Below are 17,271 nucleotides of genomic sequence, written 5' to 3' on the forward strand. Positions count from 1 at the left end.
GACGACAGAGGATGAGATGGTTGGGTGGCATCACCAACTCAATGGACATGAGTTTGGGTAAACTCCGGGAGTTAGTGATGGACAGGGAAGCCTGGCGTGCTGTGGTCCATGGGGTGGCAAAGAGTCGGACACGACTGAGTGACTGAACTGAACTGAACTGAACCCACTCTCGCATTCTGGCCTGGAGAATTTACCTTTATTATTTTTTTTTGTTTGTTTTGTTTTTAATTTTTTTAATTTTGTTTTTTTACTTTACAATACTGTATTGGTTTTGCCATACATTGACATGAATCCACCACAGGGGTACATGAGTTCCCAACCCTGAACCCCCCTCCCATCATCCTCCCCATATCATCTCTCTGGGTCATCCCAGTGCACCAGCCCCAAGCATCCTGTATCCTGTATCAAACCTAGACTAGCGATTCATTTCTTACATGATAGTATACATGTTTCAATGCCATTCTCCCAAATCATCCCACCCTGAGAATTTACCTTTAAATTTATATACTTTATCCTTAAACCAGCTCATTAAAACTAAGAATTATAGCAAGTTTAGGTAAAATCAATTTTGTTGCAGAATTAACTTTATTTTACTCATATTTAAGTCAAGAAAGGCCACTTTATTCAAAAATAACAAAGACTGCTTAACAGTGAAAAAATTATGGGTGATTAATATCTGCTGCTGCTGCTGCTGCTGCTGCTGCTGCTGCTAAGTCACTTCAGTCGTGTCTGACTCTGTGCAAACCCATAGATGGCAGCCCACCAGGCTCCCCCGTTCTTGGGATTCTCCAGGCAGGAACACTGGAGTGGGTTGCCATTTCCTTCTCCAAGGCATGAAAGTGAAAAGTGAAAGGGAAGTCGCTCGTGTCCGACTCTTTGCGACCCCATGGACTGCAGCCTACCAGGCTCCTCCATCCATGGGATTGTCCAGGCAAGAGTACTGGAGTGGGGTGCCATCACCTTCTCTGGATTAATATCTATGTAACACCGTATCTTCATCCTCATTTTTCAAAACTCTAACATAATAAGAGAACTTCCTGAGTCCGCTCCAGCGGCACTATCTCAAGTAAGGTTTGGAAGGACAAGAACTCTAGAACTTGTGAAAAGAAAAAAAACAGCCAAAACATACAGATAGATATCTGTTTATTACTATTGTGATTACTATATGCTAAATGACCTCATACTTGTCCACAACAACCTAAAACCTAACCCACAAAAAAATATCAACCAAACAGAAAACAGCCTAAGGTTCAAACATTCACATGGCCCTTTTCCTACTTCTTTACCTTTCAAGAAAGTTCAAAAATGAAACAAGACCAAATTGGGATAATGTACACATAAGCTGAAATGATAAGCATTTCCTACTGCTGAAGCAATAAATTCCTCACATATGTCTGAGCATCAGTGTCAGCCTTGGACTTTCCAGAATCACTTTAAGATCAAGTTACAAAAGGCTTGTTAAAAAAGTTAGCATTAGTTGTTCATACAGACTGCAACTTTTCTTCTACTTTCTAGAGACATGAGAACTGACATCATCACTATGAATTATTCTTCAAATTTCCTACTTGCTCCTTTGATTAAGGAAAGAAAATTTTAACACAAGAATACCTACATTAAATGATAATTTTACTTCTAATTTTGAAATCAGAAAATAAGTATAATGTTTTCATAATATGAAAATGCACTAATTCACAAAAATACCTATTGCAATAAAACTAAGAAATTGTAAGTCAAAACAAAAACATCAAATTTTGAACACAATAACTTATATAACAATAGTAAAGATACTCATAATCTTAATAGTCACAAGAAAAGTCCACTTAAAATATGTGGAAGAAGAGATCTTAAATTTTATAATCTCTTAGTTGAGCCCATTTTAGAATAGAGTTGAGAAAAGAGTAAGCATTTCATCAAACTCTTCAATATTTGAGAGATTCAGAGACCTTTAAAAGAACCCCAATTATGACCTGACAACAAGTGTCAAAGTCTTGTTTATTTAAAAACAACTTGATTGGTCAGGAAGTCTCATGTGACAATATAATTCTTCAAGAAAGAAAAGACTGAAGTCATAATAAATCAGACACTAGCAAACCACTTCCTGTCTCCATTACTTACAGGTAATTTGTCTGTCTAATCCTTCAATATGTTAGGTCAACACCACAAGTCCCTGACTGCATTCAGGCTTAATGAAATCTGGTGAAGAGTTCCTGATGTCACAAAATAACATTATTACTTTATTTTGGTCCATACTCACCATCTCTTTCAAGGTTTCATACATCTGCCTCAGGAACTCCTGGAACTGTGGCAGGTGAAGGCAGATGTCTCGCTGGGTTTCCAAAGTGGAGGCCTGGGTCCAGACAGAAAGCTTCTGCATCCAAAACTGATAATTAGAAGGAAGGCCTGCTGAGTCTTCAGCCATCTCAGAAAAAGGAACAAAGTACTGGGTCTTCACAGTGGTTGGCTACACACTGAAGAAGACAGTGAACAAACATCAAATCTGTAAGAAAGAGGGGGAAATAAAACATTTAAGAGAGAATCTTTTATCAGTGTCTTCACAACCACTGATGAGTTTTGACAGTGGATTATAAGGAGGATTACAACGGATGAAAATAGCATGCCTTCTGTGAAGTCATCTTGGAGTTATTTTAAAATGTGTCACCCAGCTGTATCTCCAATTTTTACCATCTGAACTTTTTATCATGAGTAATATCATTACACTAAAAGTCACTATACCTCCACAGGCACATCACTAATTATGTACAAAAAGCACAGCTGACAATACTTTATATCTTCTTTTTAAGATTGAGCTATTTTTAAATGTTCTGAATATGAAGTTCATTTGAGTATTTTAATGTAATGGGAAATCAAAAACATCCATGGAAGTTTCATACTAGTCTGTGTCTAAGAAATGTTTTTGAAGTTCTTATGTTTTATATGCATTTCTGGCTTCTCATTTAGGTGTAAAAAAAAATCTCTGGGCATTACTGTCTAATGAATTTTCTTCCTGGTTTCTCAATTCTTAGAAAAAAGTAAAATAATTCATTCCACATGCATGGATTTGAACAATCTGCTTAATTTATTTAAAGACTGCTGTGTATGCTTCATCTCTATTCACAAAATCATATTTTGGTAAAGTAAGATAAACTCTAATTATTGGGAAGGTATGTCTGTCCTAAGTGACAGAAAATAAAAACTCATAAACCTGACTACACATCTGAAGAACATCTTAAAAAGAATGGTAGAGTTACATACACAGAGAGCATGTGCCTCAGGCAGAGTCGGGTAAATAAACTCCAGGTGCCTCCCCAGGATCCCAGCTCTTCCCACCCACACCCCTAGGAAGCATACGGGGGAGAAAATGGATGGCTGCCTTCAGCAGGTGCAGGCTTTAACAGACTCCTACCTTCCTGGGGCAGGGATGATAGTCAGCTATCTAATTTCAAAACACTACTCTGCAAGGGTTGAGTGGTTTAAATCTTCAAAAGCAATAATTAACAGATAAAATGCTCCCAATTAAATGCCAAAAACATCAACAAAGGAGGTTTTCATTGCTAAACAAGAAAGTAAGAAAAAATTAAGAAGGTCATACAATTTGGCTACAGTGCAAAAGAAAAAAATCTAGGCCAGGAAGATGAAAATTTTAAAATGGTACTTAAAGTTTAGTTTTGAAAACTACCATAAAGTTTTTTTTTTAAGTTTAATAATACAGAATATATGCATACTATCAAATAGCACCTAATAGTCAAAAATCCAGACATCTGATTATTCTCTCCTATTATCTTCATCCACTTCAGTTCAGTTCAGTTCAGTCGCTCATTCGTGTCCGACTCTTTGCGACCCCATGAATCACAGCATGCCAGGCCTCCCTGTCCATCACCAACTCCTGGAGTTCACTCAGACTCACATGCATCAAGTCAGTGATGCCACCCAGCCATCTCATCGTCTGTCATCCCCTTCTCCTCCTGTCCCCAATCCCTCCCAGCATCAGAGTCTTTTCCAAAGAGTTAACTCTTTGCATGAGGTGCCCAAAGTACTGGAGTTTCAGCTTTAGCATCAGTCCTTCCAAAGAACACCCAGGGCTGATCTCCTTCAGAATGGACTGGTTGGATCTCCTTGCAGTCCAAGGGACTCTCAAGAGTCTTCTCCAACACCACAGTTCAAAAGCATCAATTCTTCGGCACTCAGCTTTCTTCACAGTCCAACTCTCACATCCATACATGACCACTAAAAACCATAGCCTTGACTAGACGGACCTTTGTTGGCAAAGGAATGTCTCTGCTTTGGAATATGCTATCTAGGTTGGTCATAACTTTCCTTCCAAGGAGTAAGCGTCTTTTAATTTCATGGCTGCACTCACCATCTGCAGTGATTTTGGAGCCCCCAAAAATAAAGTCTGACACTGTTTCCACTGTTTCCCCATCTATTTCCCATGAAGTGATGGGACCAGATGCCATGATCTTTGTTCTCTAAATGTTGAGCTTTAAGCCAACTTTTTCACTCTCCTCTTTCACTTTCATCAAGAGGCATTTTAGTTCCTCTTCACTTTCTGCCATAAGGGTGGTGTCATCTGCATATCTGAGGTTAGTGATATTTCTCCCGACAATCCTGATACCAGCTTGTGCTTCTTCCAGCCCAGCGTTTCTCATGATGTACTCGGCATATAAGTTAAATCAGCAGGGTGACAATATATAGCCTTGACGTACTCCTTTTCCTACTTGGAACCAGTCTGTTGTTCCATGTCCAGTTCTAACTGTTGCTTCCTGACCTGCATACAGGTTTCTCAAGAGGCAGGTCAAGTAGTCTGGTATTCCCATCTCTTTCACAATTTTCCACAGTTTATTGTGATCAACACAGTCAAAGGCTTTGGCATAGTCAATAAAGCAGAAATAGATGTTTTTCTGGAACTCTCTTGCTTTTTCCATGATCCAGTGGATGATGGCAATTTGATCTCTGGTTCCTCTGCCTTTTCTAAAACCAGCTTGAACATCAGGAAGTTCACGGTTCACGTACTGCTGAAGCCTGCTTGGAGAATTTTGAGCATTACTTTACTAGCATGTGAGATGAGTAGACTTAAGGGACTAGATCTGACAGAGAGAGTGCCTGATGAACTATGGACGGAGGTTCGTGACATTGTATGGGAGACAGGGATCAAGACCATCCCCATGGAAAAGAAATGCAAAAAAGCAAAATGGCTGTCTGGGGAGGCATTACAAATAGCTGTGAAAGGAAGAGAAGTGAAAAGCAAAGGAGAAAAGGAAAGATATAAGTATCTGAATGCAGAGTTCCAATGAAGAGTAAGGAGAGATAAGAAAGCCTTCCTCAGCGATCAATGCAAAGAAATAGAGGAAAACAACAGAATGGGAAAGAATAGAGATCTCTTCAAGAAAATTAGAGATACTAAGGGAACATTTCATGCAAAGATGGGCTCAATAAAGGACAGAAATGGTATGGACCTAACAGAAGCAGAAGAGATTAAGAAGAGGTGGCAAGAATACACAGAAGAACTGTACAAAAAAGGTCTTCACAACCCAGATAATCACGATGGTGTGATCACTCACCTAGAGCCAGACATCCTGGAATGTGAAGTCAAGTGGGCCTTAGAAAGCATTACTATGAACAAAGCTAGTGGAGGTGATGGAATTCCAGTTGAGCTATTTCAAATCCTAAAAGATGATGCTGTGAAAGTGCTGCACTCAATATGCCAGCAAATTTGGAAAACTCAGCAGTGGCCACAAGACTAGAAAAGGTCAATTTTCATTCCAATCCCAAAGAAAGGCAATGCCAAAGAATGCTCAAACTACCACACAACTGCACTCCTCTTCATCCAAGCTATCACCAATACCTATTCATTCTATTCCTAAAATAAATATTCATGCTTTCATTTGACCTCATTCATTTCTTTCCATTTCCACTGCTGCCATCCCACCCCATTCCTGTCTATTTCTTCCCTAGAGTCTTCTATCTGGTCCCACCTGTTCCTCTCCATTTTCTATACTGTTGACAAAAACAACTTTCCCAAATGCAAATCAGACCCACTCCTGCTTAAAATCTCTTCGATACTTTCCTTGGAAAGAAATCTCAACTCCTTGCATAAATTATCCCAGCTCCTTACCAGAGTCTGTAATAAGACCTTGATAAACAGAGCTGCAGCATACCTGCCCACCTCCTATGTTGCCTCTGCCCAGCTGACCAGAGTCCAGTCAAGGCCTTTCATCTATTTACCAACATATGAAGCCCTGCTTCCAGGTCTTTCTGCTGATTCCTCCACAGCTCTTGGCAAATCAGTTAATTACTCTGGGCATTTATTTGTTCACTCTACTGGTAAATACATCCTCTGTCGTCCTTGAATCTAGCTCATGCATGGCCAATAATAAGTGTTGAATGAGGGAATATTTTTCAAAGTATAGTTCTAAGCTAAATGTTATAACAAAATGCTTTTTCCAGATAGAGCAATTTTCAAAAGGTAACTTCCCTGAAAAATAAAATTTGAAGGAATTTTTAATATTATTTACCTAAAACTTAATTATTAATATCCCATTTTATAACTACAGTAATAATAGCTTAAATATACAATTATTATGCTTTTCGCAATACATTAAATACTTTTTGCAAACTAGCTAACTTAATCCTCACAACAACCCTGTGAAATGGGTACTACTATCTTCATTTTACAAAGGCACCGAGAGATTATGTCATTGCCCAAAGAAAGATTATGTAAAAGCCAAAGGAAGTAACTGTTCGTAAATAGCAAAGCTAGGGTTGTAGAATTTGAATTTAAGGAGTTCAGCTCTAAAGTCTATCCCTTAAACAAAGAAATAAACTGAAGAAACAAACCAATGAATTTCTGACGTGTTTCACATGGCTGTAGATGTGAGTCAGTTTAGATATTTGAGAGCATCAAACTGAAAAACTTTTTGACAGAATAGACATGAAAATATTTAACAAAATTATAAACAACCTTCAGTTAGCAATGGGAATGGATCTGACTTAATTGGAAAAAGCTTTAGAGATCATGCAGTGTTGTGGTCCTGGATGCTCTGTTTCACAGCCTATCTGGGGACGGGTGGCAGTGGGAGCAGCGTGATGGTAGTGATTGTGAAATGGGTGGTGCTCTGGCTGTGATGGTAACAGTAAGGGTGCTCCTGACATTTCGTATCCCAGAGTCAAGGACACTGAACACGCTGCAATGCATTGGAACAACAGTTCAAAAAGGAAAATGGTCTTCCCCCAAAGGCCAGTGATGCCCCAGCTGAGAAATGCTGACCTAATCTGAACATTCCGGAATGAACATCTGTTGGTTTTGTCTGTTTACCATTCCTCCTCCATTTTTAATTATAACATCTTACTCTTCCTTTAGGAAAGTATCTCTCTTACATTCCCCAAGTCTTGGCAGATCCTTTAATCATTTTATGGTACCTATGCCATCATAGTGGCATAGGTACCATCCTCTCACTCATAATCAGAGTGAGAGGATGATTCAAATTTAACAAAGTAGACTCTGCTGGGAATCTGAATCTTCAGTAGATTGTGATAAAGGTGGAATTAAGTCATCCAAAGAGTCTCTTGATCTAGATCTCTATGCATGTCCTTAACAAATTATGAGTTTTCAGCCTTCTCTTTGATTCTGCCAGTTACCCAGAAGCCTTCCAATAATAACAGTTTTGCTTAAATTAACCACCGTTTTCTGGTTTCTGGTTTCTGTGATTTTTAACACAAGAACACAAACTGATATCTCTGATGTTATACAATAGCTGATACAAACTGATACCAGATAGTGGGCTGCAGACACACCTTTGCAGAAAGGAGGAGAATTTAGCACTGCACCTAGGCCAAGTCAGGTAAAATGGCAGTGAAACTCCTGTTCCTATTATGGAATTGGAATCCAGAAGTCCATGGAAGAAGGTAATACAGATCAGTGAGGCATCACCTTCACACAAGGGCCCTGAATCATTAAGATATTCTAGTAGGAATGGATAAGTGAAACCACTGAACTATCAAAACAGTCAAGCATCTGATGATTTGCAGAGAACCCCACTTCCCAGATGAGGGGCCAATGGGTCTTAGTCAGTGATATTACATTGTCATAAACATAATCAAGTGGTTACTCCAACTCAAGGTGAGCTTTTAGATGTGAGTCCTGACTGGGGCAAATTAATACCCTTGGCACCTAGAATTCAGTTATGAAACTGGTTATCTCCATTTCTCCATGGGGATAAACTGAGGATATGAGAAAGCAGTTGCCTTTTACGTGCCTCAGAGATTATCAACTCCAGATACAGCACATTACACTGGTCTGCCACAGTGAAGATACCAGGCTGACAGAACCTGGAAACTACGAAGATACAGGTGCTTTGTCTATATTCCATATGGTGCGACACAAATTACATGAACATACAGGGTCTGCCACTTCAGAAGTTTCTTATAATCTAATGATCTGTGTCAGATGAGAATGTGTCCTTTAAAACTAAGATACACAAGAACCTAGTACCAAAGGTTGCCTCCATTGTGGAGACCGAGGTAGTTGGATGGTAAGTGCAGGAAAGGAAATCTCCTTTTCTATAATTTTACTGTACACTTTTTTGCACTTTTTCAATTTAATGTCATGTGTACTAGTTACTGACTCAAAATAAGAAACAAACAAAAATAAGGTGAATGATAACTGCTGTACCTACCTTACACCCGCTAAGAGGCAAAATGCTTGCCTGATACCTCTGGGATTCTGAAGGTAACATGTACTACATGGGTTTCAGACCACTCATTGGCTTATCCATTTGCCGGAAAAAGAGAAAATATGGGTAGGGCCCAGAGCAACAATCACTGCACAGCTTATCTGTCCATACTGAAGTGCTCTGCCACTCAGCTATGACCCAGCTCTGGTCAGCTATGACACCCTATGCTCTTGAAAGCCTGATGGAAGATCTGGATTCTGGAAAAAGCTTATAACAGCCCTCAGTGACTGGACTGATCTCCAAGCCACAAAGCTGGGTGTACCCAGCAGCACTCTATCATCATGTGCAAATTACGCCTGCTTGGTCAAAATGCATGAATGAGGTTTCTGGATGCTATCTGTATACGTCTTGCTTGCTATGTCATATAACTTTAAAAAATTCCCTTCTCTTTTATTTCCCCTTCTACTACTGCATATAGAAAGTATATTATTAGTGAATAAATTTGCTAAAAATCTGTAATTTACGGAAAATAACAAAGATGGGAAAAGGAACTGACATTATCCAGAACTCCTGGACTTGAAGTTAAATGCATTAAACAGGCATTACTTTGAATTATCTCCCTTTTTGGAAGGAAGGGAGAGCTAAATTATGTTAGTGGAAAGTGTTTAAAAATTCTGTGTATGGAAAGCAATAGGTTTGAATGTCCTGAGTAACCAACATGAGACAGTGTATATATCTGTTGTTTTTGCTCCCCAACACCATATCCTGTTCTTTTAATGTACAGTCAGCCCTCCTTATCTGCAGGTTCTGCATCTATATGGATAGAAAAACATTTTAATTCCAGAAGTTTCCAAAAAACAAAACTTGAATTTACCATGCACCCACTACTATATACATAACTTTTATCTTATAGTTACAACTATTTGTATAGCATTTACATTGTATTGTAAGTAATCTAGAAATGATTTAAAGTATATGGAAGAATGTGTATAGGTTATATGCAAGTATTATGCCACTTTATATAAGGGAATTGAGCATTTGTGGATTTTGGCATCTGTGAAGGTCCTGGAATAAATGCCTTGCAGATATAGAGGGACAACTGCACATGCACCTCACTTTTGCTCTGAAGAACGTCCCTTCCCTTCTGCCTAGTTTTAATGAGACTAAGGTTTGCCTCCTCAGAACTGGAAGAGTTACATGGTTGTAACAGATACAACTAACAACTAGGAAATATACCATACAGATAAAACAAATTTATGTACTTTTTATCTGACATAAACCATATACTTTCACCCAATAAGGAGAGTAATTTATAATGATCTCACTTAAAACACAAATTATGGGGCACAAGTGAAATTCTGTTTATGATGTTTATTCTTCTCTTTTCTTTGGTAACTGTTCAATGAGTATGTTTTAGTATACAAGAAAACAGTAGAGAAAACAGCCAAATGTACCCTATGTACCCTTTAAGCAGTTCAAACAATTGTTGAGATTTTCCATTTTTAAAGCAAAGCACAGATACCATATCACTTTACTCAAAATACCTTTATTTATATCTTTTTTTGAAAGACTTAAAAAAAAAAAAGAAACTTAACTGCGTCTCTTTTGTATCCAATAAAGCCACCAATAATATCAAACAGCCCCTCTATGTTCAGATTTCTTAAAAACTTCCCTTTATATTTGGATTGTTTATATTACAATCCAAACAACATCAACACATTGCATGCAGTCAATACTGATATCTTTCCTTTAAGCTGTAACAAAACAATGTAAATATCTAACCTGTAATAAGTACCCCACTTTTATTTGTTTTAACCTTTTCATTTAACCCCTGGAGAAACCAACAGATATGACCTAGAGAATTTCTCATACTTATACATTTAGCATTCCTGTGGTATTGTGTGATGAGTTTTGTTCTCTTCTTTATTGCTTATAAACTGATAGCTAGATCTAGAGGGTTCATTAGATTCAGAGTCAGTTCCTTTGCAAGAATGTTTCACTTGTGGATTTGTGTACTTTGAATTAATTGAGAAGGTATACATAATATTTGGTAGTCTCACATACCATAATGTTGAAACTCATGAGTGCTTTCAGGTATTCTCAACCAAATCCATCCATTATAAAGTTCACTACCACTTTTTCCCTAATGGCTTTAGAATCCACTGATGACATTTTAGGTCCATCAGAGGATGATAAATACTGATTTTTCTAATTTTATCCATTCTCCTGTGTTTATATTTCTTGATGTTTAGAACCTTTATATTTTTAGGTAGTCAGATTAACAAAATTTTCCTTGAAACGCCAATGTATGTCTCCACAATCCTGTGAAACTGACAAAAGTACTGCTAACTTTTCTCACTTTTAGTAGCCGAGGCCCTCTTCTAGGTTCTAGCTTCTCAAGGAATGGCAATGCCCTGAGGTTGAAAAACTGCAGTAAAATGTCTGCTCAGAAATTAGGACTTGCCTTCATCCCAAGATCTTAAACCCTTGAGTTGTGAGTACATTCACAGTTCTCCAATATCTTCCAAATATGTTTTATCAGGCTGGCTGGAGGTAAAATCTATAACACGTTCTCTTGATTAACCAAGATAGGTGAGGCAAACAAAAGTAATGTAAACATATTTAGTTAAAATTGTACCCAATTTCAGTTCTGTTTCAGACTACAGAGTTAAGCCCAACCTTCCTGCTGAAAGTTATTCTGTAAGGCTATGTGAAACATAAAAACATAATTCAAAAATCATCAAAGTAACAGCAAGAGAGTGTGGAATTTTCAGAGAAAGATCTTGGCACATAAGGTTGCACAGGCCAAAGGAGACTTTTCCGATCTGGCAGAGGTGGTTAAATGGCAAAGCAGCTCTTTTGACAACTTTACTAGAGAGTAAAAGTAGGAGGCCAGGCCTGTCAAAGTGAGGTCCTGGTAAACCACCTCACACTGAGGACTGCACCCACAGAGATGCACCCTGAGACCATGGGTAGCCCAGAAGTGAACTCGTCAACATATAGGCTATAGCCTAGCTATGAAACCAAAACTTAATTAAAGTGGTCCCAGGTTACTAGTGCTGCTAGGCACCTGGAAGATGTAAACAACTCCCTCTCTGAAAAAAAGTAATATCATCATAGTTTTCTAATTATTTCTAAAGTTAATTTTTCAAATCCAACAAAAATTGCATAATTAAAGACAAACACACAGGAAGGAAAAAAACATAAACAAAAGCCCCAAAACAATGAACACACACAAACACAAAATGAAACAGACAGGGACTCAAGATAGTTCAAAAACTAGACAAAAATGGAGAAACAGACACAGAGAATAGACTTATGGACATGGGGAGAGTGGAGGAGAGGGTGAGATGTATGGAGAGAGTAACATGGAAACGTACATTACCATATATGAAATAGATAGCCAATGGGAATTTGCTGTATGTCTCAGGAAACTCAAACAGGGGCTCTGTATCAACCTAGAGGGGTGGGATGGGGAGGGAAAAGGGAGGGAGGTTCCAAAGGGAAGGGATATATGTGTATCTATGGCTGATTCCTATTGAGGTTTGACAGAAAGCAACAAAATTCTGTAAAACAATTATCCAGTAATAAATAAATTTAAAAAAATATAAAGTAACTAAGAGGGTCCTTTGTGAAGATAAAAGTAAAAATTTCATCAAGAAACTAAAAATATAAAAAATGACCCTGTAGATGAAAAAACAATACAGTAGGAATTCTAGAACTTAAAAAAAAAAAAAAAAAAACTGAAATGAAGAATTCAACAAATGGGTCTGACAGTTAATTTGACCCAGGTGCAAAGGGATTTGATGGACTTGGAAGATATATTAGAAGAAACTATCCAGAATTCAACATGGAAAATAAAAACAATGGGAAATTGCAGAAGAATGGATAAGATACAAAGAAATATAGTAAGAAAAAGCTAGAAAACATATATTCAATGCAATGAAAGGAAGAAAGGACCAATTGAGAATACTACATCCAGTGAAAATATCCCTCAGGAATAAAAAGGTTAAAGAAAGACTTTCAGACACATTGAAAGAATTTCTCACCAATAAATCTGCTCTAAACGATGCTTTTCAGGCAGATGGAAATGATCCCAGGTGGAAGTCTAGAGATGTTAGAAGAAATGGAAACCATAAAAAATGGTATATCATGGAATATTTTAAATTAGTACTTATAGTATAAAATAAGAATAGTATCATTAGGGTTATATATATATATATTAATTTAACTATAATTTAAATTTAAAATATACAAAACAATAGCACACACTCTAGGAGAAGGACAGACTTATAGAGTTCTAAATTCCTTGCATTATCCAGGAAAATGAGGAAAAAAGTGTTGACATTTGACTTTAATAATTCAAAACTGCATATCATAATTTCTATGCTAGCCACTAATGAAAGAATAAAAGGTAGTATATAATTTCCAGGTTATCAGAGGAGAAAAAATTATAGTAAAAAACAATTCCTAAGAGGGCAAGACTGGACAGAAAAGGAATACAAAATAGGCAAAATAAATTAAAAAACACACAATAAGAATGGTTGACTTTAAACTCAAATATATCAGTAATTACATAATACACAAATGGATTAAATTCTACAAGCAAAAGCCAAAGATTATCAGTTTTGAAAATTTTTAAAAAGCTATATGCTGTTATAAAAGACATATCTAACACATAAGGATACTGGGATTATAGAGAGGTTAAAAGAAGAATAGGGAAAAATACCAAGCTAACATAACCAAAATAATCAAACAGTTTCTACTTAAACACACTTTGGGGGCAAAAAGCTTACTAGAGGTAAAAAGGATCACTTCATAATGACAAAATGCTGAATTAACCAGGAATAAGTGAGAGTTCTAAATCTGCATGTACCTAATAACATGGAAATTAAAACAAAATGTAAAGTTTAAAATATAACACAGAAATTAACATAACTACAAGGAAAACTAATTAACTGCAGTCACAGCAGGATTTTTTTTTTAAGAAAGATTCATTAACTAGTCTTTACTCTATATTATCATTTGAATTAATTTGTCTAGATTGACCCCCAAACCGTAAGAGTTTGTCTTCTACTTCTGATACTCACAAGAGGGATTCAGGCTCTAATGTCAATTGTGATCATGAGAGTACCCTCTCGCACCTCTGGTCCCTCTTTTTCTTTTTCCCTTTATCTTCCTCCTTTTCTTCTCCCCCCTCCACTTTCTCCTGCTTCTCTTTCTTTCCTTTTCTCCTTTCAAATGGTACTTTGGTTCATTTAGTTACCAAATCAGAATGAATAGCATAGATTTGCCTGTTACCTGTATGAGTTTAATCAGCATCAATGAAAAACATTTCTAAATGTTCTTTCAAAGAAAACTCTAGAGAGACTATCCTCAAGCTCAGCGTCCCAGCAATACCTCAACCACACAGTCTAACCTTTATTTTTTCCATTTTTGACCAACGCAATTTCAGACACTCATAGCAGGAAACTTCCACAAACCTCACAGTAAACTATGGAATAATCAGACAACAATCTACAAAGTACACATCTTCCCTCAAAGCACCCTATGAACTTAAGCGTTTATGTACACTACCAGAATGCTCAGGAAGTAAACAACCCATATGCTGATCAAGAGTAGAAATAAACAAAATATTCATATAAGAGAATACTATGGAGCAATGAAAATGTAGAAACTACTACCATCTGCTGCCACACAGGAGACCTGGGTTTGATCCCTGGGTTAGCAAGATCCCCTGGAGAAGGAAATGGCAACCCACTCCAGTACTCTTGCCTGGAGAATCCCATGGACAGAGGAGCCTGGCGAGCTACAGTCCACAGGGTCACAAAGAGTCGGATACGACTGAGCGACTTCACACACACACACACACACACACACACACACACACACACACATACACACCACAGGCATAGAGATGATCTGACAATCATAAGGTTGAGAAAAATAAGCTATCCATAAGATATGATTCATTTATATAATGTTCAAAAACAGGTAAAACTAAACTGTAGTGATTACCCCAAAAAAGCCATGAAATCTGCTACCTTTAGGGGAAAGAAAGTAGTCCTTTTGGGAGGATACATGTGAATGGTTTCTGGGATGCTGGCAATAGTCTACCTATTGCCCTAGATGAAAGTAACATAGGTATTAATGTTTTACTAATTTATTAAAGTATAAATTATGCTTATGCACTTTTCTGTATGTATTACCTTCCACAATAACAGAAAAAAAAATTTTTAACTTCCAGCTACATATTTACTGTACAGACATAGCCCCAAAGGTAAGGAAAAAAAGAAAATGTACAACTCATAAATGCTGCTGCTGCTGCTGCTAAGTCGCTTCAGTAGTGTCCGACTCTGTGTGACCCCACAGACGGCAGCCCACCAGGCTCCCCCCACTGGGATTCTCCAGGCAAGAATACTGGAGTGGGTTGCCATTTCCTTCTCCAATGCATGAAAGTGAAAAGTGAAAGTGAAGTTGCTCAGTCATGTCCGACTCTTAGCAACCTCATGGACTGCAGCCATCAAGACATAACTTAACCTAAAGAGCACAATAAAAGGTTTTAAATTGTTGAATAGTCTGCATTTTCTATTTTCAGCTAAGTTCTCTAGAAAAATTAAAAACCACCAGAATTGGCCAGGGATATATTTCCAGTGCTTGCTTTGTCTTCCTCATTCATGTCCTCATATAATGTCTCCGTCTTCCCAGTCTTGGCTCTGAAGAAGAGAAAATCCAAGGCTTCTCCCTCCATCTCCAGTCCCTTAGCTACATTATATAGCTACTGCTTTGCCCTGTAAGGGCTATTGCCACAAGAAGGAAAAGACATCCAATCTACCACACAGAGGAGGATAACTGGGGAGAACATGAGGTGATCTGTGTTCATATATTATGCAGGGTTAATGCATCTCAAAAAGAAAGAAATGCCTTGTAAAATAGGGATGGTTCTTCAGATTCATGGACATTTCAAATTTTTTCACAAATGCACTGTTGTTGTTTTTTTTTTTTAATCCCAGTTAATCTACACACTGTTCATGGGGTTCTCAAGGCAAAAACACTGAAGTGGTTTGCCATTCCCTTCTCCAGTGGACCATGTTTTGTCAGAACTCTCCGCCATGACCCGTTCCTCTTGGGTTGCCCTACACGGCACGGCTCATAGTTTCACTGAGTTAGATAAGGCTGTGGTCCATGTGATCAGTTTGGTTAATTTTCTGTGATTGTGGTTTTCATTCTGTCTGCCTTCTGATGAATAAGGATAGGAGACTGATGGAAGAGGGTGAAACTGGGTCTTGTTCTGATGGGCGAGGCCATTCTCAGTTCAGTTCAGTTACTCATTCATGTCCAACTCTTTGAGACCCCATGGACTTGCAGCACTCCAGGCTTCCCTGTCCATCACCAACTCAGGGAGCTTACTCAAACTCAGGTCATCGAGTCAGTGATGCCATCCAACCATCTCATCCTCTGTCGTCCCCTACTCCTGCCTTCAATCGTTCCCAGTATCAGGGTCTTTTCAAATGAGTCAGTTCTTTGCATCAGGTGGTCAAAGTATTGGAGTTTCAGCTTCAACATCAGTCCTTCCAATGAATATTCAGGACTGATTTTCTTTAGGATTGACTGGCTTGATATCCTTGCAGTCCAAGGGACTCTCAAGAGTCTTCTCCAACACCACAGTTCAAAAGCATCGATTTTTCGGCGCTCAGCTTTCTTTATAGTCCAACTCTCACACCCATACATGACTACTAGAAAAACCATAGCTTTGACTAGACAGACCTCTGATAACAAAGGAATATCTCTGCTTTTTAACATGCTATGTAGGTTGGTCACAGATTTTCTTCCAAGAAACAAGCGTCTTGTTAATTTCTTAGCTGCAGTCACCATCTGCAATGATTTTGGAGCCCAAAAAATAAAGTCTCTGACTGATTTCATTATTTCTCCATCTATTTGCCATGAAGTGATGGAACAGGATGCCATGATCTTAGTTTTCTGAATGTTGAGCTTTAAGCCAACTTTTTCACACTCCTCTTTCACTTTCATCAAGAGGTTCTTTAGTTCTTCTTCACTTTCTGCCATAAGGGTGGTGTCATCTGCACATCTGAGGTTACTGATACTTCTCCTGGCAATCTTGATTCTAGCTTGTGCTTCATCTAGCCCAACGTTTCTCATGATGTACTCTGCATATAAAGTAAATAAGCAGGGTGACAATATACAGCCTTGATGTAGTCCTTTCCCGATTTGGAACCATTCTGATGTTCCATGTTCAGTTCTGTTGTTTCTTGACTTACATACAAATTTCTCAGGAGGCAGGTCAGGTAGTCTGATAATCCCACCTCTTGTAGAATTTTCCAGATTGTTGTGATCCACACAGTCAAAGGCTTTGGCATAGTCAATAAAGCAGAAGTAGATGTTTTTCTGGTATTCTCTTGCTTTTTCTATGATCCAGTGGATGCTGGCAATTTGATCTCTGGTTCCTCTGCCTTTTCTAAATTCAGCTTGAAAATCTGGAAGTACTGTTCATGTACTGTTGAAGCCTGGCTTGGAGAATTTTGAGCGTTACTTTACTAGCGTGTAAGGTGAGTGCAATTGTGTGGTAGTTTGAACGTTCTTT

General features: G+C 38.0%; 1 protein-coding gene across 1 annotated transcript in view; it reads right to left on the reverse strand.

Moving 5' to 3' along the window:
• Positions 1-17,271, reverse strand: part of FANCC (FA complementation group C) — a 325,895-nt gene that overhangs the window by 208,071 nt on the left and 100,553 nt on the right. Inside the window, exon 2 of the mRNA XM_040245158.1 lies at positions 2,255-2,497. Coding sequence (XP_040101092.1) covers positions 2,255-2,419 — 165 coding nt within the window. The 5' untranslated portion in view covers positions 2,420-2,497. The remainder of the gene's footprint in view (positions 1-2,254; positions 2,498-17,271) is intronic.

Source organism: Oryx dammah, unplaced genomic scaffold (assembly GCF_014754425.2).
Source record: "Oryx dammah isolate SB20612 unplaced genomic scaffold, SCBI_Odam_1.1 HiC_scaffold_1, whole genome shotgun sequence".
NCBI lineage: Eukaryota > Metazoa > Chordata > Mammalia > Artiodactyla > Bovidae > Oryx > Oryx dammah.